General features: G+C 37.4%; 1 protein-coding gene across 1 annotated transcript; it reads left to right on the forward strand.

The window, feature by feature from the left end:
• The first annotated feature begins 4,212 nt into the window (after positions 1-4,212).
• LOC124449345 (phospholipid-transporting ATPase ABCA3-like) lies at positions 4,213-21,402 on the forward strand. Its single transcript, XM_047000274.1, has 14 exons — positions 4,213-4,370; positions 5,473-5,690; positions 6,188-6,326; positions 6,949-7,143; positions 7,647-7,873; positions 8,302-8,620; positions 9,149-9,345; positions 12,306-12,373; positions 13,582-13,823; positions 14,573-15,214; positions 15,909-16,093; positions 18,225-18,412; positions 19,657-19,799; positions 20,090-21,402. The coding sequence occupies exons 1-14, from the start codon at positions 4,232-4,234 to the stop codon at positions 20,503-20,505; spliced, it is 3,318 nt and encodes a 1,105-aa protein (XP_046856230.1). The 5' UTR covers positions 4,213-4,231; the 3' UTR covers positions 20,506-21,402.
• The last annotated feature ends 2,667 nt before the right edge of the window (positions 21,403-24,069 follow it).

Genomic DNA, 24,069 nt, shown 5'->3' on the forward strand with positions numbered 1-24,069 from the left:
TCCGGCGCAAATCAGCGCATCGCTCAAAGATGAGTCAAAGCGCATCGGCTCATCGATCAAAGCACTTCTCGCTTCATCGATCCAGATCGTCAAGAACGATCGCTTTAAAGATCGATCAAAGCGCATCGCTCGAGCATCAGGCGAATTTCTTTCTCGAGATCGATCAAAGCGCATCATTTCCTCCATCCGTCAAAAGCGTCGCTTTATCAGATCAAAGCACATCGCTCGAGATCCGTCCGGCATCGACTCAGGCGATCAAAACGCTCGAGATCAGATCAGGCGCACGTCGGCACCAGATCAAAGGCGCAAATCCGTACTTCATTAGGGCAAAGATCAGGCACGCCAAAGTCAGATCGATCGCGATCATTTCAAAATCAGATCAAACGCGTCGATCAGGCGCGTCAGATCAAGGCGCGTCAGATCAGGAGCGTCAGCTCGATCAAAGCGCGTCGCTCGATCGGATCAGATCAAGGCATGCGCTCGAGATTAGATCAAAGCTCAGGCGTCAAAGGCACTCGGATGGATGAGATGGGAAGAAGATAAGCATGGAAGGATGAGATGGGGGAAGAAAAGATGAGCATAGAAGGAGGTAGGGAAGAAAGGAAAATAGGCATAGAGGGATGAGATGAGGAAGAAAAGATGACATAGATTTCCACTGTTATTGTAAATTATAAATTCAGCCCAAACATGTTTGCAAATCTAGCCATTTTACCGAAAAAAATGACAATATTTGTACTCATCATGCGTGGGATAAAATGCCATTGATAATGTAAATCTAAAATTCAATCTCAACATCGATCTGAAAATAAAATGAAAGCAAAATCTTGCAAGTTAGCGTTAAAAATTGTCAATTTAAAACGTAATTTCGATAAATAAGTACATAATCTAAGCATAAACATATTCGTTTCATTTTAATTTACAATAAAAATACAAAATGAATTGCAAGGTCTTATGACACTAAACAAATTGAATGATGCACGAATGCCGAGTAGCAAAAAGAATTAAAGTATGCGCTAGAGGAAGTCACATCTTGAAGAAAGGTCTAAAAAATTTCATGAGTAAGGTAAAGTGTACTAAATTACTATACCTTATATCTAACCTTAACCCTAACTCTAAGCTAACACTTACTCCAACCATACCTATATATCTACAGCTATTAATACAACCTGTATACACCCAATCCCTAATCAAATCAAGCCTAGCGCCAACCATATCTGGCCTGTATCAGCAGCTATGAATATATTCCTCTATATGCAATCCTAAATCCAAATCCTAATCCTAGCTAACAATACGTACATTTCCTTTATCCGCAGGAAATGAACGAACAGTGAGGCAAGCCGCCATCTTGAACAGGGAAAATTGACGATATTTACGACTAAAACCTCTTCAACCTTCTTTTTCTTGGTATGGAGTCTGCAGGTATCACAAACATGCTACAAATGCATTATGAAGTGCGATGTTGATATCCATGGAATCTACGCTAACACAAATCCTCTGGTGGGTCCACCATGTATCCTGGTATTGCTGACAAAATGCAGAAGGAAATAACTGCCTTGCCCTCCACCATGAAAATCAAGGTTATTGCTCCACCAGAAAAAAAATACTCTGTCTGGATTGGTGGCTCCATCTTGGCCTCTCTTCCACCTTCCAACAGATGTGGATCTCGAAACAAGAATACGACGAATCTGGACCTTCGATTGTACAGAATGCTTCTAGATTGCTTTGACGTTTAACAGTTAATTAAAATATATGATAGAGTTGGTTTGTTTTTATTGTTTTCCAACGCCGTATCAAAGGTCCGCATTAAAAAGGAAAATATTATGGAGTTTGTTGACTAACGTAGCATCAAAGTTGAAATAAATGGCTTTTGTTGGTTTTATTGCTTCCTTCGTTCAAGACCTGATTTTCAAGTGTTCTTTATTTATATCTGTAAAGTTATTTGAATTTTAAATTGTGAAATTTTGATGATTGAACACATAATTGAACAACAACACACTCCTCGTTTATTTTAGTGGCGAGCATGCGCTGTGGTGATAACACTGACATTTGACAGTCATAATGATAATATAATAATAACAAACATGTGACAGTCTTATGACAGCTGATTATGATGTGTAATGACCATTATGACCTCATCACCTTCTCAGAAAATGACTTCATCATCAAGCATTTCCGAAATCTGCCAACCAATCAAATCGAGTTTTTTTTTCACCAATATAAACAATCATCAATGCAAGTAACCAATCACTTTCAAGGCACATGATCAACATGATTACGTCACGATGGCATACTTAGACACATGACGGGATGCTAATGTGAAAATGTTACAATGGCAATCCTATAAGTCTATATATGACATACGACCATACATAACATCGAACACGTTGGAAAGCCAAATTCGCAACTTTGTTCGTTTTTAGTTCTTAACAACAAACAAACGCAATATGGTGAGCGTTTTGGGGCATTGTGAGTAAATAGAAGAATTATTTACATTTGTATCGATTCATTGACACTGAAAGTTGCTAGCTGTTTGTGATACAATTTTGTAAAACTAGCATCCGTCAACCGGAAGGAGGTCTTACAGAGTTTCTTGCAGTCAAATCAAAAAACCTTATAAGTATATGAAAAGTCTTAATTATGATGCAATCGGATCAGATGTAAAGGAAGCTACGTTAATTCGTGATTTAAAAATAGCATTTTTCTGACTCCTGACTCATGAGTGTTAGCAAAGTGTCACAAAAAGATTGGAGTTTTTTATTAAGTAAGTGGTACTTTAACTGCTTTTTAGATCCTACGAGTTGATGGTTTTGCATTCGTGATCTTTCGAAAATTTAAGACTATTTTAAAAGTACCATTTAAAAACTTGCTGGGAGAATGTCAAAATTGAAACAATTTGGTCTACTGATATGGAAGAATTTCAAGCTTCAAAGAAAACATCCGAGAAACGATTTTTCAAATAGGGTTACCAATCTCCTGTCATTCATACTCCTGGCCTGCGATTGTTCACTGCCAAAGATTGCCCAGCCTTGGTTTGGAATGAATTCAATGTAACCTCTCCACCACCTGTGCTAACAAGATCATTCTCTATAGGCTTGGCTGCAAATAATGCTTCTCAACTGTCACATGAGCTTTTGAACAACCCATTTTATAAAGTAAATGGTTTGTACATTTTATCTTAATGAACATGCTTCCGGATCAAATTATCACCTTGCAAATATTTCCAAATGAGGATGACATGGTTAATGAAATAATGAGCTCCTCTGAAGGCAACTCTACCAAATGCATTGGAGGTATATACTTTACGTCTCCCATCAAAACAGGCTAATTTCATCAACTACAAGCTGCTCGATTCATCAACCCAAAGAAGACTCTGGCCTTGGTAAGAATGGCCATGGCTGGTTGACAAAGTATGTTTTCCCGAGGTTTCAAAATTCTGAACCAAGAAGTAAAGATGATTCCCATGGAGGCAGTCCACACTACTATAGTACCGCTTTCTTATTTACCCAACATGCAGTAGATGGAGCTATTATTGGACAGTTTGCTAATCAAGACCAAATATCGGTTATGGAAAAATTTCCATCCCAAACTATTTTAAGGCTCCTTCAGTTCAAATATTCAATTTGTAATCCCAGTCGTCATAGCAATTGCTTTTCTTTTTACTGCACATGTGATTGTGCGTAATATTGTATATGAGAAGGAACAAGGGCTAAAGGTAAGTTGTAATTTGTCTTATTTGCTGAGATCTTTTATTTCAAAGCCTGCATCAGAGTCAGAGAAATAACTTCTTTGGATCTTAAATTCATATTAAGATTGTTCACTCCAAATGTTGTCAATGAGCCCTCTTCGACATCTTTAATTAATTTGTAGTTCAGTTTTTTGAGAAGACTTGCTACTACAGCTTTATTTAATTCAATAAAAGCTATATCTTTAATTCATGTGTTCTAATAAACTAATTAAGTTAGGCATTTCATGTTTTTTAGGAAACTTTAAAATCATCGGCGTCAATAATTGGCTTCATTGGGTATGGTTTATTCAAAGTTTTCTTATTTGTCTTGTTGCAGTTGTTATAATGACGCTTCTTTTCACGATAAAATTTAACAGTAATGGAGTGTTATCGACAAAACAGCACCCCAATATTTTTCATCTATCTTTTGCTTTATATTACCTCTGGTATTATGTTTTGTTTCTTCGTAAGTTTTTTCTCCAAGCACCGCTGCTGCAGGTGGTGTGTATGATTTGGGTCTTTCCCTTCCCAGTCGGCTTCATATGGGAATCCTACGAAAAAATGTCGTTCACTCTTAAAGCAATTGCATGCCTCATACCAAATCTTGGCATTTCTCTTGGAGCGATTGTCATCGGCAAGTTTGAAGGTAAGTTAAAACGTTGATGGACTGTGGGTGTTGAACCGCTTTCGTTTTAAATTACTTTCATCTGAAAAGGGATGTTCTTCATGCTCATATAAGTTCATTAAGCCCGAGGTTCATTCAATAAGGATTCTGAACCGATGCTTCTGTAAATACCAAAGCGTTTTCAACTTTTCATTAATTCATAAAGAATTTATAAGTATCCTAGTAACCACAGTGTTAACAACAGTTTACGAACAATGAGATGATTTCTGAATACAAGTGTACAAAGAATGCCTGTAGGATTGACTTATTGTGATGATTTCATGACTATGTTACTGATGCATAAAGATTCTAACTTGTCTGCTACATGCATGTTTTACATATCTTTGGTACTATCGCGAAAGCTTTTCTTCTCCTGGGAACTTAAAGCCTGGTTCACACAGTGAAATAAGGATAAGCACAAGCGTAGACAAAAGATAAAACAAAGATAATTAACGAAGCATGTGATATAAGCCTGCATCAGAGGACATAAGCGCAAGCATAAAGAAAATATTTAAGAATAAGCTAAGAGAAAAACAAAGAAGAATAAAAAGAAGATTTAAAGAAAATCTCATGATGTCTTCGTCTTTATAAACTTCTAGAGCAATAGAAAGAAAAGCCTCGAAGCTCGTGCAATTTACTCGTGTTAACCTGGCTTAACATTTAACGAATTTCAAAGCTTCAAACTTCAAAACTTCAAAATAAAAGAGATATGGTTGAGAAAGGAACATAATTCACAAAAATGCCTATATGAATATTACCCCCTCCCTAGTTATTGAGCTTGACACCACTGTGCAGCGTTCATGTAGTTTTAGGCCGACATTGAAAACTTCCAATTTGTTTCTAATTTTACGTTTCCTTTTCTCTAAATAACGAAAATATACTAATCTCGCCATGAAGGTCAATCCTGCGATAGTTGCGGTGACCATATTCATATGTTCTTTCATGCCCGTCTGATTTCTTTTGAAAATGAACTTGTTTTAAAAAGAAATTAGCTTGGCATAGCAGAACATATGAATCTGGTTTCCCCCCCAATCAACACAGGATTGACACCAATGATCCCGCCAAAACGTTTTGTACATTCTAGGATCCGGTAGCGGCGTTCAATGGGATAACCTTTTTGATGGTGTTGATGTGGACGACAAGTTCTTCCTCGGGACTGTGTTCATCATGATGATTATTAGTTGTCCCATATATGGTATGCTTACATGGTATATTGAAAATGTGTTCCCAGGACAGTATGGTACTTCAAAACCTTTTTACTTCCCATTCACCAAAAGCTACTGGTGTGGAAGCTTTGAAAAGGTAGCTTGAAATTTTGCTTGATGTTGATTGTGTAGGTTAGTGTGGTCCTGAGAAGGGCTGTTGGTGTTAGTGTCGTTGTATCGCTTTAACAATCTTCCCGGGCTTAAACTATTCGCCTTAACCGTTCGTTGCATGAATTTTTTCGCCGCCTACCAGCAAAGGGTTAATTGTAATAAATTCTTATTGACCTCATTGTGAAGATTGTCATAATATTAGAAATCGTATGTGTTGTTTTGCTTGCGTTGTTAGAACGGTCATTTTAGGCTGCTGGAGTGTGAGATGTCTTCCACGACTAGCAAAGCATCTGAGCATGCGCAGTTTAATAATTTTAAGAAGTTTCTGATGATTAATTTATCAACAGACGAAGTTCAAGTCAAGTCAAATTTTTTTTCGATGCGTAAGTTTAGTGACTGCTTGCTGAATGCAGCTTAAAAAGTATTATAGGTTTTGGTGCGTTATATTTGGAGTGATATGTGTAAAATATCTTTCTGCCGCAGGTATCAAACGATGAAGAAACCTTGCCATTAAGAAATGCGGAAAATTTCGAAACATCGAAGAAGTTCGAAAGGGCTCCTCAAAGTCTGGATGTGGGGATTGACATCAAAAATTTAGTGAAGATCTATGACGGAGTAACAGGTAGATGACCTGGACGGATTTACTGTGGGTGTAGGGAGTGCAAGCCTCTTAGGCATCACATTTTACCCCTTGAATATAACTGTTCACCCCACGAAACGTTTTAACCCCCTTTTAGCAAAACAAATCCCTAGTACAGTTAAACTGAGTTTTCTGGGCAATGTTTCAACTTTCTACACTACCTTCGGTTGTTGCACTTTAGAAGCAACTTATGACGTCAACATGTATGACTGGGGCTCACTGAGCAACAGTTAGATGACGTCACAAATCTTCTACTACACAGTACAGAAGCCAATTATGACGATAAGATTTGCTACAGTGAAACAGGTAGAAACCTCGACCTTACAAATCTTACAAGACCAAACGGGTGCCATTTAGGACGTCATGATTTATGACGGAGCAACCGGAAGATGACATCACAACTCTTACTACACAGTACAGAAGCAAATAGGACGATAAGATATGCTACAGTGAAACAGGTAGAAACCTCACGTTACAAATCTTACAAGATCAAACAGGAGCTATTTATGACGGAGCAACCGGAAGATGACGTCACAAATCTTACCAGACATTACCGAGTTTAACTACGGCTTCAAGTTACGATAAACTTTCGTGTGTTATGCAGGTAAAAAAGTCGCTGTGGACGATGTTACACTAAAGATATACGAGGGACAAATTACGGTTCTTTTTGGTAATAACGGAGCTGGTAAAAGTAGTTTGATGTCTGTCCTTACCGGTATTTATTCTCCTAGTCAGGGAACTGCTGTTGTCAATGGTTACGACATTAGAACAAGCATGGATGACGTACGGTCAAGTTTAGGTCAGTGAAGAAAGTAATAAGATGTTTTTGAAACATTTAAAAAGAGTTATGACTGTTAGGTGCAATGGTTTAGCCAGCCTCTAAGCTCAAATATCTACATAATACAAGCAAACTTGGGAGCTGGCTACGCCGCCAGTTGTGGAAATTCATACAATTTACAATGTGAAATGACTGAGAAAAGAACTACATTTAACTTCTATAAATAAAGAGTATAGTTCAACTAGCTACTTACAGTTCCACTAGTATGTAAAACGTAAAACTACACTTAGGAATGTATTTTAAGAACATCGTGTTAATATCATATTTAAAAGAATCGATATTAATTTGCATTTGATTAAACTGTTCAATCCCATACACTATTGGGATATTTCTAAATCGGTCGGTCCATTATCACTAAGTTAAAGCAACTCTGTCTAGAGACATGGTCTTTTTTACTTTCACGACCCAACTGTCTTCCATTGAAATGGTTTATCGTCTATTTGATTTTTACTATTTTCAAAAAGGTTTATGTCCACAACATGACGTTTTGTACGATCGACTGACTGTTAAGGAGCATTTGTGGTTCTTTGGAAAACTGAAGGGTCTGTCTAGTGATGAAATCGATAGGGAAGTGGAAAAAATGATGGAGTCCATCAAACTAGCGGATAAAGCTAATGCTCAAACTAGATATTTGTCTGGCGGGATGAAACGCAAGCTATCTTTAGGAGTAGCGCTGATTGGAAAGACAAAGGTAGATATTATCACGTGCACATCACGTGCAGTTGTTTTATTACTAAAATCATTATCTGAACATCACTCGTGATATAGACTTAGGTATTTTGGACTAAAGTTTCAACATCAAATCACTTCAATTGAAGACATTAGACTGGAGTATATAAGAACTTAAGTTTCAACATCAGATCACTCCTGATGAAGACACTAGACTGGAGTATATAAGAACTAAAGTTTTTACATCAGATCATTCCTTATGAGGACACTAGACTGGAGTATATAAGGACTAAAGGTTTTACACATCAAATATTTCCTGATGAGAACTCTAGACTTAAGTCTGTAAAACTCAAGATCTGTTCTGCTTAGGCATAAATCTGTTTTAAAGTCTTCTTAGAAGATATGCTTTTAATTACCAAGTTAAAATATTCACCAACTCACTCCCTCAAGGTGTTAATGCTTGACGAACCTACTTCCGGTATGGATCCATCTGCCCGCATGTTTACTTGGAAACTGCTTGAGAAGTATCGTGACGGACGAACGATCTTGCTGACGACACATTTCATGGACGAGGCCGACTTTTTAGGAGACCGCATTGCGATAATGGCTGAGGGCAAAATCCGTTGTTGTGGTAGTTCATTGTTTTTGAAAAACCATTATGGCGTGGGTTATCATATAGTGATGGTCAAAGAACCAGAATGTAAAGAACACAAAGTTGATGAACTTGTTAAAGAGTATGTCCCGAATGGCCAATTGGAAAGTCGTGCTGGTAAGTTTTGATGTACTTCTCTAAGAGACTTTATAGGTTGAGCCTGCAGATATGAGGCAGCAGCTAGCTGCCGGATACGATAGAGTGACGAGCGTTGAATTATTTTAGCAAGTGAAACAAAGGAAAATTTATTATTTGACAAATTCATATGAACGTCTTCGTATTCAAAAAAGAATTGCCCAACATAAAATTCGAATTAAAGTCATTTTTTGAAAAGAAATAATATTTTATTGGTAGTTACGTTTTGTCTATACACAAGACATCATCAGACTAGTAATTAAGTTTAACAATTGATTTCAAAGACTCTCGAGCTATACAATACATGTATACATAAATTTCTTTCCAAAAGAATTAAACCCCTCAGCTCGAACTAAGCTGTCATTTGTTGAGAAGGCGTTGTATTTTTACCAACTTTATCATATTTTATCAGTATGAAGTTTAAATAGTATACATTTCTTTTGTTGTAAGTGTTTTTCGATGTAGTGTTTAGCCAGTAGTCCTTTGCAATACTTTTTTTACCTACGTTAGGCGCTGAACTGTCCTACATCTTGCCTCGGGAATCTTCGCGGAATTTTTCCACGTTGTTCTCAGAACTGGAGACTCGGCGAAGGGAGCTGGGAATTGCTAGTTATGGCGCTTCAATGACAACCACGGAAGAAGTTTTTATGAAAGTGGCAACGGAATGTGACAACACGTTAAATGATAGACTAAAAGGTAAGCTGTGGTAAAGGTGGTAAGTGTTGATTTCCTGGGATAAATGAAAGTAAAGGATTATGATGGGCACTACGTCATAGACTAAAAGGTAAGTTATGGCAAAGGTGGTAAGTGCTGATTTCCTGGTATAAATAAAAGTAAGGGATTGCGCCGGGACATTAGATGATAGACTCGAGAGTAAGATGTGGTAAAAGTGGTAATTGTTGATTGATTGGGATATCAATGAAAGTATAGGATTACGACTTGGTTTTAAATGATAGACTCGTGAGTAAGCTGTGGTAAAAGTGGTAATTGTTGATTGATTGGGATATCAATGAAAGTAAAGGATTGCGACGAGGTTTTAGATGATAGACTCGAGAGTAAGCTGTGGTAAAAGTGGTAATTGTTGATTGATTGGGATATCAATGAAAGTAAAGGTTTGCGACGAGGTTTTAGATTGATTGAGAGAGTATCAAGTGGTAAAAATTGTTTGATGGGGATATCAATGAAATTTTAATATTGCGACGAGGTTTTAGATGATAGACTCAAGAGTAAGCTGTGGTAAAAGTGGTAATTGTTGATTGTTTAGTATTGACTCATTTCAGAAAATGCTGATTTTGGTTTCATTTTACCAACACTGAATAGTTTTTTTTTTCATGGCGTTTCAAGTCGGCAATCATCAATGGATAATAAAGTACAGTGAATGATGAAGACACATTATATGGACGCAACAACAGCATGATGCCATTAACAAACACAACAAAGCCACAGTTAAACTGCGGAATAACCTTGTTTCTGCAAAGGTGGTGTGCTATGTTCAAGAAACGCTTTCGCCAATCGCGTCGAGATAAGATAGCCATAATTTGTCAGCTTCTCGTGCCTCTTATTTACACAATGCTCGCTCTGATTGTTGCTGACACGATTACTAAGCCCGAGGACTCTCCTCCCAGAATTTTGACGACAGCTATGTTTCATGATAACATTGCACCTTACTCAATTGTTGGAAACCCGAACAGGTAGATATATTGAACTTAAATATAACTGGACGGTTACTTCCCGCCAAAATTTGAAGCCAGCAATTAAACTATTCCCCATCTTTCCACGCACGGCCCAGAGAAACAGGCATGTTTCTGCGACGTGCTTTGTTCATATCAGCGACGTGCGTTTGTTTCATATCTTTGTTACAAGAAAAGAAACCGTTTTCGTTTTCTGGGCAGTAAACTAAACTTCTTGCAAGAAAACATGCTGATTTAAAATCCCGATTAGACATTAAAATTTGATGTAAGCGTAAATAAATCTTTTCAGGAGATAAATGATCTGGCTAAATGTACACACACCTCCGCAAGCTCGTACACTAAGTTTGTTGATATCGACAAAGGTAGTGCTTTCCGTGATGGAACATGACCAAATATTTGCTAGAAAAAGCCAAAGGCAGAAACATTGGATACTTCAGACGTTATCTGGTTGCAGCGACATTTATTGAAGAAAAAAGAAAGGTATTGCTTGCTAGTGTAGCTACATTGTTTTCATCCTCTCTGAAGGTGTGTAACTATGATAGGGGAATAGTTCTAATCAATATCTGTCAATTTAGTCTTTTTTAAGGAGTTCAAATTGTTGTAATGAGATTAGTGTGACTTGTCAGTTGAAAGCAGGTAATAAGACTTGTCGATCGAGGAAAGGTCTGTAGATAAAGAAAGTATCAAGGAAGTTTATGTAGATCGAGGAAGAATTTCTCATCAAAAAGGATCTGTAGATGAAGGAAAGATTTATTTGTAGATTGACGAAGAATCTGTAGATCAAGAAGGACTTTTTAATCAAAGAAGGATTAGTACATCAAGGAAGGAGCTGTAGATCATAGAAGTATAGGAAGATCAAGGAAGGATCTGTAGATGAAGGAAGGATCTGTGATCAAGGAAGGATCTGTTGATCAAAGAAGGATCTGTAGATAAAGGAAGGATCTGTAGATGAAAGAAGGATCTGTAGATCAAGGAAGGATCTATCTGTAAATGGACGAAGAATCTTTTGATTAAGAAGGGTTTTTTAATCAAGGAAGGATTTGTAGAGTAAGGAAGCATCTGTGATCAAGGAAGGATCTGTAGATGAAGGAAGGATATGTAGATGAAGGAAGGATCTGTAGATGAAGGAAGGATCTGTAGATCAAGGAAGGATCTGTAGATGAAGGAAGGATCTGTAGATCAAGGAAGGATCTGTAGATAAAGGAAGGATCTGTAGATAAAGGAAGGATCTGTAGATCGACGAAGAATGTTTAGATTAAGAAGGAGTTATTAATCAAGGAAGGATCTGTAGATCAAGGAAGGATCTGTAGATAAAGGAAGGATCTGTAGATAAAGGAAGGATCTGTAGATGAAGGAAGGATCTGTAGATGAAGGAAGGATCTGTAGATCAAAGAAGGATCTGTAGATCAAGGAAGGATCTGTAGATAAAGGAAGGATCTGTAGATAAAGGAATTATCTGTAGATGAAGGATCTGTAGATGAAGGAAGGATCTGTAGATGAAGGAAGGATCTGTAGATGAAGGAAGGATCTGTAGATCAAAAGAAGGATCTGTAGATCAAGGAAGGATCTGTAGATAAAGGAAGGATCTGTAGATGAAGGATCTGTAGATGAAGGAAGGATCTGTAGATGAAGGAAGGATCTGTAGATGAAGGAAGGATCTGTATATCAAAGAAGGATCTGTAGATCAAGGAAGGATCTGTAGATAAAGGAAGGATCTGTAGATGAAGGATCCGTAGATGAAGGAAGGATCTGTAGATGAAGGAAGCATCTGTAAATGAAGAAACGAGCTATAGATCAATAGAAAACAGAAATATGAGGTAGATCAGCAAGAATCTTGGCTAATTTAAGGTAATTTATGTGTGTTCTTATTTAGCAATAGCCAAGGCTTGGTTCAACGATCAAGCTTATCATGCGATAGCGGCGGCACTGAGTGCAGTGGACAACGCCATTTTGAAAAACAGTTCCGGGAATAAAAGCAAATTAATCACAGTCACAAATCATCCTTTGCCGAGAACTACAAACAAAAGTCAAATGATTTAGATGAGTATGTTATTTTTTGCTTTCGAGCTTTTCCCAAAGTTTCACAACAAGCGTTCCTATAACTATATAGGGACAAATAAATATGTTTTGTATATTCTTAATGAATAGCGTTTTAATAAAACATTATTCACTGTTAAATTTCCTGCGAAAACCACGCAATCTGAGTTAAAAAACAACGATTGTTTTAGCATTCAACCAATCGGCACCCGTGTTTTTATGTTATCAGGTATTGTTTTTTAGTCTCTCAAATTTCTATTGAAATTTATATGTATGTATTATGAATTGATATATATTAACCGTACATCCTGTGTCCCATGTGCAGGAGTCACCATTGCACTATTGTTATAATATATACAGCTTGTATAACAATGTGCCCTCCCGGCTATCACCATAGTGCAATGGTGACTCCTTAACTTGGGACACAGGATGCACAGTGAATATTTATATATACAAAGTGTATATACAATGTGCCCTCCCGGCTATCACCATATTAAAATGGTAACTCCTGCACTTGGGACACAGGACGTACGGTTGCACATTGTATGGATTGTATTTTAGAGTCACCACAGTGCTCAAACCTATAAAGGTGAGCTTTGCATATCGCGAACACGGTGAACGTCTCCATATGAGACTCTCTACACATCCGACAGTGCTCAAACTACGGGCGCAGTAGGTAATATACAAAATGTATACATGTGCCCTCCCGGCTATCACCATATTAAAATGGTGGCTCATACTTGGGACAGAGGATGTACGGTATATATATATATATATATATATTGATGAGAAAAAAAATCAAACTACGCACCCGACAAGTGTTTTAATTTCCTCAGAATAATGTCTATACAAAATGTATATGTGAAACCCTCGGCTATCACCATTTTAAAATTGACTCTCAATATTACGCTCTGTAAGCATCGCATGTACTTACGGAGATATATATATATATATATATATATATATGTATTTATGAGAGACTGATTTATTCCTGACACGACTGTGTTCACTTTAAAGGCAGGGATCGCTAAGCATATTTTTTATTAGGGGCGGGCTTATCGACAGCCAACGTTACGTGAAACTGTGAAAGAAGGGATTCGGGGGGGGGGCAACAGCCCCCAGTCTCCCTGCTCCGCTTTCTCTGAAGTCATCTGCAATGATCAATAGTTGCTAAGGCAACAAGGTCTAATTCATTAACTTTCTTTTTCTTTCCAGCATCTCTGTTGGTCTTAATATAGCTTTCAATCTGCTAATTGGCATGGCGTTTCTTGCTTCAAGTTTTGTCGTGTTTGTCGTCCAAGAGCGAACGAACGGTGCAAAACATGTGCAGTTCGTTAGTGGCGTTGATCCCATTAGCTACTGGACTGCTTCGTGGTTGTGGGACATGATGAAGTTCACACTTCCCTGTATCGGCATTGTTATTTTGTTTGCATGTTTTATCGTGCCTGCGTACACAGGTATGTCTAATTTCCCAAGCTATTACATAGCTGGCATTTGGTCATGTTATGTAGATTTTTATGTACTCTTTGTAAGAACAGTAAATAATGTTCTGAAATCTACATAGCAGGACTGAAAATTGCAGGTTCGATTTCTCATTGTCGTCATGGTCGCCAAAACGATTCTCTTACCTTTGGCGACCAAAACCCGAAAAAATTGGAATGATTTGAAACGCCGAATTTGATTCCAAGTTGTCAATTATCTTGCAATAGAACGTCATTTGCCTGATCTTTCAGCCAATCCGAACGTTGTGATTCAATAAAGTTATTTACAAAATGCTCGAGGATTCCTCGTAGTTGTCGAAATACTTGTTTGTAAGGAGAATGAACTGGACCCAAACCCCTAATCTCTCGGCCAATCAACCAACTTTAAACAATTCCAATAGTTTTTGATGACAAAATCACGTTATTCAAGGTTGACGTTGAATCTGGTTTGCGGCTGTGAGCCTGTGATAGCAACATACTTTAATACTTAGAATACGATCTTTTACAGAAGTATGTTTGGCAGTGGAGTTAGCTCACAGCACTTATATTTGTCTTTTTAAACACATTTTTCACTTGAAAGTTCGTGGAAGCACAGAATTGCATGTCAAACGTCACATTAAGCTCTCGGTCAACCCTTAAATATTCCAACAATTCTGTTGAAGTTAGCAACGTTCGGTTCTGGTGAATTTTCCCATTTCTCAACAACTGATTTTAATTCATTGCAGAAGCCTATCGTCTTGGAATAGTTTTCCTCGTTTTGATGCTTTATGGTTCAGCCATCATCCCGTTTGTGTATCTCTTCTCGTTTCTCTTCAAAACGGCCTCGAAAGCTTTCATCTTATTGATGTTGTTGAATTTTGTAACTGGTCCTGTCGCCTTGCTTGTTGTGTTCATCATTCAGAGTCTTGGCTACCATCACACTGTTGATGTCCTTAACTGGACTTTTTTGGTACTCCCCAACTTTTGCCTCGGACAGTCGTTCTCCAATATTTTTGAGAATTATAACCGTATCAGACTTTACAATATGTGCATGGAAAAGTATGCGCCGGTGATGTGCATGCCTCTGAAAGCGAGGATTCAGACGAATTATTTGGCCTTTGAAAATCCTGGAATTGGTCGATTTCTCTTGGTGTTACCACTTGAAGGAATCTTCTTCATGCTTATTATTCTGTTGATCGACTTCAATGCTATTCGGTCGTTGCGAAGCTCCATTACATCGGTGTACGTCGATCCGTTTGACAGCATGCATCCAAACGATGAAACGGAAGATTCCGACGTGATAGCGGAAAAACGACGAATACTCAACGACGAAGTGGACGAAGACGTGCTTGTAGTGAAAGATCTTACGAAAATATTTAAAGTTCCAGGTAGAGACTTTCGCCTTGCTGTGTTTGTAGATGTGTTGAAAAATATCCTTCTTTTATCAGTCGAAATCATGTCAAAAAATTTTTTTGTTTTTTAACACAATATTCTGGAAAGTTAAAAAAGATGGTTTTCATGAGCTCATTGTGCATCAATTTTTTACCACCAGAAAAGTCTTCACATACAAGTGTCTATGAAACAAAAATTTTGCTGTTTAAATAATGGTTTTGTTGAAATAAAACTTTTAAAATACAGTAGACTTTCTTAGAGAGTTTATGTTATATCTATGACATCTTTTTTTCATTCTCAAGACACGAGGAACCTGTAATGGCCAATTTTACAACCAGTATTGTCCCGTTGCAGAATGAGAACTTAAATTATAATGTATATTTACGTAATTCTCATCAGTTAAGTAATAAATGTATATTACTGATGTGTTTGTTCAGATGGGCAGAGTTCTCTTCGTTATGACATGTTGTCTGTACAAAACTCTCTCCAACGGTTGTACTCTCATAATCTGGAGAATGAAACAAGATTGTCTTGAAAATATACAATACTCTCATTGTCTGGAGAATGAAACGAGATTTTAATGAAGACTTTTTTAGAAAGTTCACTGTCGTTTTGAAACTTCTATTCAATGAAAATATATAAAAGAACAAAGCTTCTTCTTTATTAACACTTTATTTTTTCCCAAATAAGGTCGTCGAAGATTTGCTGCAGTGGATCACATCAGCTTGGGAATACCTTTAGGTGAATGCTTCGGTCTCCTGGGAGTCAATGGCGCGGGAAAAACTACAACGTTTAAAATGTTAACAGGCGATGTGATTCCAACTTCGGGCACCGCCGTCCTTGACTCGTGGGATATTCAGACTAATTTAAGTCGGGTATGTTTTTATTGTTGTATATGATCAGTAAAGTAGCCAGCCTGCAGACTTACTTCCGCTATGTAAATTTTTAAAAATTACAATTATTCATGTCTTTAGAAATCTATTTTTCTCACTGTCAGTAAATACAAAAATATTAGGAAAGCGGAAGTAAAAAGTCGAGTTGGCTACACTACTCTATATCATCTGTTCGACTTTTCCCGCTTTAACTTAAATTGAAGAATCATGTAAAGACCATTGAACCAAATTTACAACTGGATGGGTACTTTACATTCCGTTATATATTTATTTCAATTAACTGTCCGCGAACTGTAAACTTGCTAGCCTCGTACCGAGGTGCTTTGATTCCCTGAATCATTTGTGCGAAAAAGTGCAGCGCGGGACGACATGCGTGAATAAAAAATGGGAAAATTGTAACAGCACGCTAATGTGCGACGCCCACACACGCCACGTGACATTCAATTTGTTAATCATCAAATAATTCAAAGCACCTGGCTACTAGGCTGATCTGACATCAAGATTTTAAAGCAGTAATTCATCCTTAACGAGACATAAACGCCATTTAGAGGAATTTCATGCTTGGAATTTAGGATGTAAATTAATTAATATTCGCAGTTAGTTTTGTTAGTTTAGCCATCGTACTAGTCTCGAACTAGTCATTACTACGTCATTGCGGAAAAAGTTGAACACGCAATGGTATGCATGCAGCCATTGAGGAGGCTGTTATGCAAATTACAGGTTTGCAGATTTTTCAATACTCTGTATACCATTTAAATGGTGCATACAAAGAAAACATACTGTGGTATGTCACTACTCCCCTGTGAGTGAACAACAACACAATTTTTGCCATTTTGCATGACATCTACATTGTAAATAAAGAAAATCTTCGTTGAAATCCCCCAACTTGGCGCGGTCATGACTTAAATGCATGCCAGGAACAAGCAAATATTTTTTAACGGGCCAATGTTATTTTCTAGTGGTAAATTTCTGTTGCAATATTTAGTGTTGACGTTGCAATGCCTGTAATATTTCTGTTGCAATGTTTAGTGTTGCTCATTTACGAAATGGAGCTTGGTATATAATTGTTCAATGATATTACGACGCAAAACAAGTTGTAACCAGCCATAAATAAAAGCCAAGCGAATTACATTTGACGTTCAAAGATCGAGCAACTAACTCTTACTTACATAACAAATAATTTCTTACTTGTTTATAAATGAACTCCCTTTTCAGTCGTTGCTTGTTGTCGGCCACTTTGTAGGTAATTGGTCAGATATATTTCAATTCCTCTGCATAGCAAACTTGTAAAATATAAACGTTTCAATGGTCCGTTGTATTGTCCGCCATTTTGGTTCTTCTTCCACAATGCGCACCGTCCAACGAAACCACATTATGTAGCGAAACACAGCCTCAGCACAGTATGACGAATATATCGAAGATAACTTCATTGACATTTTTTGTGCCACCCGTATTATTACCACAGTGTAGTGGCTCAACAGGATGTTTCGAAAAAACTGCTCGTCTTTGAAATCAGCCGACCTTCAGACTTTGCATGATTCAGCAGTAATTGATCTCCAAAACCTGTAAACGCAAGAAGACAATAATACATACGAATCGCGGCTACTGTTCGTTGCAAAATTCAAGCATGAAATTTATTTCAATTGCCGTTACGCCTTAGTTGCGGATCAATTACTCCTGAAACAGGCAAAGGGAAACGTCGGCTAGTTTTAACTGTGTAGAAGGAAAGAACCTTCTTTACGTTCGTTATTCTGTAGCTAATGCATAGAAAACAAACAATAATACCATTTGGCTGCGCAACTTGGTGCTGTATATTTAGTACCGACTGTGGTCAACCATCGATAGTTGGGGGGAAGAGTATTGATATATGCATATATATTTATGACCCCGAAACCTTCCTACGTTTGCATCATTGTGTCAACAACAAATACTTCAATCGGGAAAATTGCTTTGTACACGTTATTTTCATGAGTTAGTATGTTTCATTGTTAAAATTTCCGTGTTTGGGTGGCTTGATGCAAACACGAGCATCGACCAATCAGAGCACGCGTTATACATGTTGTTTTGTGAATGAAAATTATAATTTTAAATGTAAATTATGTTGTTTACCAAGGTTCGTCAACGAACAGGCTATTGTCCACAATTTGATGCTTTGATCGATTTATTGACGGGACGGGAGATGTTGCAAATGCATGCTGCACTTCGTGGAGTCCCCAGTCATGAGATCAATCCATTGATCGAAGATTTAATGAGATCAGTGTTGCTAACGGAACACGCTGATATGTTAACTAAAACATACAGGTATAATAGAAGAAAACGTCGTCTACTTTCAAATAGAATGCTGTACTATAAATGCTCACCCTAGGTTTTGCTATTTATATATTCATTTTGGTTTATTTGACGTTGAAACCTGAGTATTTATATACTCCTGTGTAGTTTCTTCATGAAGAAGGATCTGTTGTGCAACTTAAGTCCTTATATACTCCAGTCTTGTGTCTTTATCTGGAGTGATCTGATGTTGAAACTTTAGTCCTTATATACTCCAGTCTTGTGTCTTTATCTGGAGTGATCTGATGTTGAAACTTTAGTTCTTATATACTACAGTCTAGTGTCTTTATCTGGAGTGATCTGATGTAGAAACTTTATTTCTTATATACTCTAGTCTAGTGTCTTCATCTGGAGTAATCTGATGTTGAAACTTCAGTTCTTATATACTCCAGTCTAGTATCTTCATCTGAAGTGATCTGATGTTGAAACTTTAGTTCTTATGTAATCCAGTCTAGTGTCTTTATCATGAGTGATCTTTTGTTGAAACTTAAGTTCTTATATACTCCAGTCTAGTATCTTCATCAGGAGTGATCTTTTGTTGAAACTTAAGTTCTTATATACTCCAGTCTAGTATCTTCATCAGGAGTGATCTTTTGTTGAAACTTTAGTTCTTATATACTCCAGTCTAATATCTTCATCAGGAGTGATCTTTTGTTGAAACTTTAGTTCTTATATACTCCAGTCTAGTATCTTCATCAGGAGTGATCTGATGTCGAAACTTTAGCTCTTATTTACTCCAATCTAGTGTCTTCATCAGAAGTGATCTGATCGTAAACTTTAATCCTTACATACTCCAGTCTAGTATCTTCATCAGGAGTGATCTTTTGTTGAAACTTTAGTTCTTATATACTCCAGTCCAGTATCTTCATCAGAAGTGATCTGATGTTGAAACTTCAGTTCTTATATACTCCAGTCTAATATCTTCATCAGGAGTGATCTGATTTCGAAACTTTAGTTCTTATATAATCCTGTCTAATGTCTTCATCAGGATTGATCTGATGTTGAAACTGTAGTCGTTATGTACTCCAGTCTAGTGTCTTTATCAAAACTGATCTGATGTTGAAACTTTAATCCTTACATTCTCCAGTTTAGTGTCTTCATCAGGAGTGATTTTACGTGGAAGTTATGCCATTGGCGCGTCAAAAATCCGCCATCTTTTTATAGCAATCCCAGGCTCCTTAGATCACGAATACAAAGATTACCTTTTCTTTTTACAGTGGTGGAAACAAACGCAAACTAAGTACAGCAATAGCTTTGATTGGCGATCCACTCATAATTTTTCTCGATGAACCAACAACTGGAATGGATCCTGTTGCAAGACGACTGTTGTGGAACACTTTATGTAGAGTCAGAGCCGAAGGTATGAAACTGGTGATGAAGCGGGTTTCCTTCCGGGGGGGGAGAGATGTGTTGAAGAATGCAATTACATACAGTTCATACCCGCCTAATATGAGCGCCATTTTGGTTATTATTAAAAATAATAATCTCTCCCCTTTGGTCGATGCCTGATGATTGGTAACCATTTTGTCCCCTCCCCTCTCCCCTTAGGTCGATGCCTTGTGATTGGTAATCATTTTTTTCCCTCCTCTCTCCCCTTAGGTCAATGCCTTGTGATTGGTAATCATTTTGTTCCCTCCTCTCTCCCCTTAGGTCGATGCCTGATGATTACGTCACATAGGATTGAAGAATGCGAGGCGTTGTGTACTCGGTTGGCAATCATGGAAAATGGCAGATTGCGCTTTCTCGGTAGCCCGCAACACCTGAAGAACAAATTCGTTCAAGGATTCACTTTGTTGGTAAACCCTCCAAGTGACACGCCCAGTAATGACTCGACCTTGGTAAAAGAATTCGTGGCAGAGACGTTCCCAGGTAGTGTACTTCGAAACGAGCACAATGGCTTGTTGAATTACCACATAGGCGACTCAAAAAGCTCTTGGTCTTCCCTGTTTGCGATCTTAGAAGATGCGCACAGCCGTTCTGTTATTGGTAATTATTCTATAAAACAAACCACACTGGATGAGATATTTTTAAATTTTGCTCTCTCACTGGGAGGCTACGACGATTAGATGGTTGATTAATATCGTCGTACATGGGGCAGTGTGACCATTAATTTTGAATTATAACTAAATCTTTTTTATCGTGTTAATGATTGTTTGGTCGATTTAAAATTTTTCAATCGCACCTTGTATACGCCACTAAATGTTGCATACACCAAAAAGAATCACCCGAATGAAGTAAGCACGATGCCACGACCTAGAACCCAGTCTACTAGATACCTGACACCGCCAAAATTTTTAGTTACGAGTTTGGCAAGCCGCCATCTTGAAAGGTGGCAAAATTGACGATATTTACGAGTAAAATATGCTTTTTTTGCATTGAAATGCAGTTGCAGAATTGATAGTATAGGTTTGATTTTTAAAATTTTTTTTAAAATTTCAGCTTATTTTTGATTGAGAGTTTTGGTTTTTGCCACCATTCAAGATGGCGTTCTTGTCTCAGGATGTCACGTTCACATCTTGGGGATTGGGTTCTAAATCATTGAGTATGACGTTATAAAATAATGTCAAGAACCATGCCAGGCTCTCTCACGCGACATATTCCAGAGCGAACTCGGTTGGCATTCAAAAAACACACTACGATTCTTCAATTGTAAAACTGATATATTTCATAAAATATTTTATAAAACATCAACATACCTTGTTACATGAGCGAAAATGTTTACAAAACAACAATTGTATGCTTTATCAATGAAAAGTGAATGAATTTCTGCGGTTAAAAATGTAAAATTTGTGTGTGGTATTTGTAATATTGTGAGATTTCTCTCTTTTATTGCTTTATCATGTTACTTATATACAGATCTTTACTTATTTATAATATACGTAGTATGACGTACGAAATACTAATAATCTGAATAATAACTATACTACATCTCTCCCCAAACTAATTAAATATATTTTTTTGTATTTTGTATCTATAAGTTCATATATGAAAATATTAATTGTTTCTTTTATAGCTAAATAACTTTTATCTCTAAATTAACTTTCAACTTGTCCATATCGAATAGGGGCTTTTCTTGTACGCAAAGGATACCGCCGTTCTTTTTCCTTTATACTTTCCTCAATGGGTTCTCCTAGACTTTTCCCATTTTCTATCTTCTTGAAAAATGAAGAATTACGAGTATACACATTCTATCTTTCTTAGCTGTTACCATTGAACCTTTTCTTTCCACGACTTCACATGGCTTACCATCATTGGGTGTTTGTTGTTTATTAGTGGTCGTATCTTTCTTTACTAGCACCATATCACCTACTTTAATCTCACTTGTCTTTACGTTCCTGTTATTGTCTGCATGTAATTTCATCTTCAATTTTGCTCTTTCATCCTGTACTCGAATTCTTTCCTCTGTATCTACATGAAATGGTTCTTCAGGTAAACGTACTTTCATTGGTCGACTGAATAAAGCCATAGAGGAGAAATTTTGGTCGAACTATGAGGTGTGGCACGATAATTTCGCAGGAACCTATGGATTTCTTGCTTCCAATTTTTTCCCTTCATTATCGCAGCCTTTATTGTCTTTTTGATATTACGCATAAATCTTTCCACTTCCCCGTTGGCTCGTGGCCAATAAGGAGTAACTTTTCTGTGTTTAAATCCCAAATACTTTGAAAACTCGTAAAATTCCTTGCTATTGAATGGCGGTCCATTGTCTGAACGTATCGTATCTGGTATCCCGAACTCCGAAAGAATCTTATCCAAACAGGGTATAACAGTCTTTGCGGACGTTGATCGGATTACTTCTACAATAGAATATCTGGAAAAATCATCATACAAAACAAACAAATATTCCCTTGTGCCTGTAGGAGTTACACCAAAGTCCATACTTAGTTCTTTCCAAGGAGATCTTGGCAACTCTGACATTTTCAATGGTTCCTTTTCACTGACTGGAGTTGTAATCTGACAGGCTAAACACGATTTAACTTTTTCATTAACTAACTCATCTATACGTGGAAACCATCCCTTTTCACGTAATAACCCTTTCGTTTTTGACATTCCCTTATGACCTTCATGAGCAATGTTCACTACTTTCTCTCGTAAACTTTCTGGTATGATTATTTGATGTTTTCGTAGAATTATACCCGAAGATATGCAAAGTTCATCTTTAAGTTTCTCATATGAACTAAGTTCTGCTTGGTTTACTCCTAACATCTTTGAACTCTCAAACCATCTACCTGTTTCAATGGCTTGAATTACTGCTCGAAGAGTAATGTCTTCTCTTGTAGCTTCTTCCAGATCTTTCCTGCTGATTGTTCTTGGAACCGAGTTCTGTGTAACGAAATTAACAAATTCTTCTGCTACTTTCTCTTGCCGGTTGTTTAGTTTCTTATCAGATAAGGGATGACGTGAGAGAAAATCTGCAGGATTTTCAGTTGCAGGTTGAAAACAGATTTCAAAATCATATGGTTGCAATCGCAAAGCCCATCGTTCTAATCTCGCAGATGGCTTTGATGATGGATTTGTGTATATTTTCACCAGCGGCTTGTGATCAGTGACGATGGTGAATTTTCCTCCAAACAAACATAAATGAAAATGTTCGCAGGCCCATACTATAGCTAAAGCTTCTTTTTCCAAGTGAGAATAATTTTTCTCTGTGGTAGTTAGTGATTTACTAGCGTAAGCAATTATTTTCCTTTTTTCTTCTCCCTTTTTCCTCTGCGCCAAGACTGCTGCAATACCAACTGGACTAGCATCTGTGAAAACCTCCGTATCACTATTCGGATCGAAATACGCACTTTCTGGCCCATCTGTTTATGCTTTCCGTAGGGCTTTCATTGTGTCTTCTTGTTCTCTTGTCCACACGAATGGGGCATCTTTCTTGATAAGTCGACGTAACGGCTCCGTATTTGTGGCATAATGTGGAATAAACCGACAGCAAAAAATTGGTCATGCCTAACAAACTTCGTACTTCTCCCACATCTTTAGGATTTGTGCATTCCTTAATTGCTCTCACTTTATTGGGATCTGGCACAATACCATTCTCTGAGAACACATACCCTTGAAATATTAAACTTCTTTTCTTAAACAGACATTTCTCCTTCTTAAGAGTTAGTCCTCGATCTTTAATTCGTTGTAATACCGCGTTCAAATTTGCATCGTGATCTTTCTCGTCTACGCCAAACACCATAATGTCATCACTGATATTAATCTCGCCTGTCAGTCCATTCAACGTTTCTCTGATGGCATTTTGGAATATCTCTGCAGCACAGTTTATTAGAAAATTCAAACGTTGAAATCTCCGTAGACCAATGTGTGTTGAGAAGGTTGTCAAATATCTTGATTCTGCATCGAGCTCTAACTGGTTATAGCCTTGATTTAAGTCCAATTTTCTAAACCATACAGCACATTTAGATCACTTATAATTTCACCAATCGTTGGAGTCAAGTGTCGTTCTCTCTTTATTGCTTTGTTTACTTGTCGCATATCTATACAAACTCGGACCTCCCCTTTTTGTTTTGGTACGACCACGACTGGTGAAACCCAAGGTGTTGGTCCATCCGTTTTCTCTATGACTCCACGTTCTTCTTCTCATTTTAACTGTTTCTCCAAGTCTTTTCTCACATGAAACGGTACCC

This window comes from Xenia sp. Carnegie-2017, unplaced genomic scaffold (genome assembly GCF_021976095.1).
Source record: "Xenia sp. Carnegie-2017 unplaced genomic scaffold, XeniaSp_v1 HiC_scaffold_23, whole genome shotgun sequence".
NCBI lineage: Eukaryota > Metazoa > Cnidaria > Anthozoa > Malacalcyonacea > Xeniidae > Xenia > Xenia sp. Carnegie-2017.

What these genes read in the sequence shown, in the direction of transcription:
- LOC124449345 (XM_047000274.1), top strand. Translation starts at nt 4,232, where the DNA reads ATGATTTGGGTCTTTCCCTTCCCAGTCGGCTTCATATGGGAATCCTAC. An exon ending in TTCAGACTAATTTAAGTCGG is followed by an intron (nt 16,094 to 18,224) that starts GTATGTTTTTAT and finishes TTGTTTACCAAG; the next exon opens with GTTCGTCAACGAACAGGCTA. An exon ending in ATGTAGAGTCAGAGCCGAAG is followed by an intron (nt 19,800 to 20,089) that starts GTATGAAACTGG and finishes CTCTCCCCTTAG; the next exon opens with GTCGATGCCTGATGATTACG.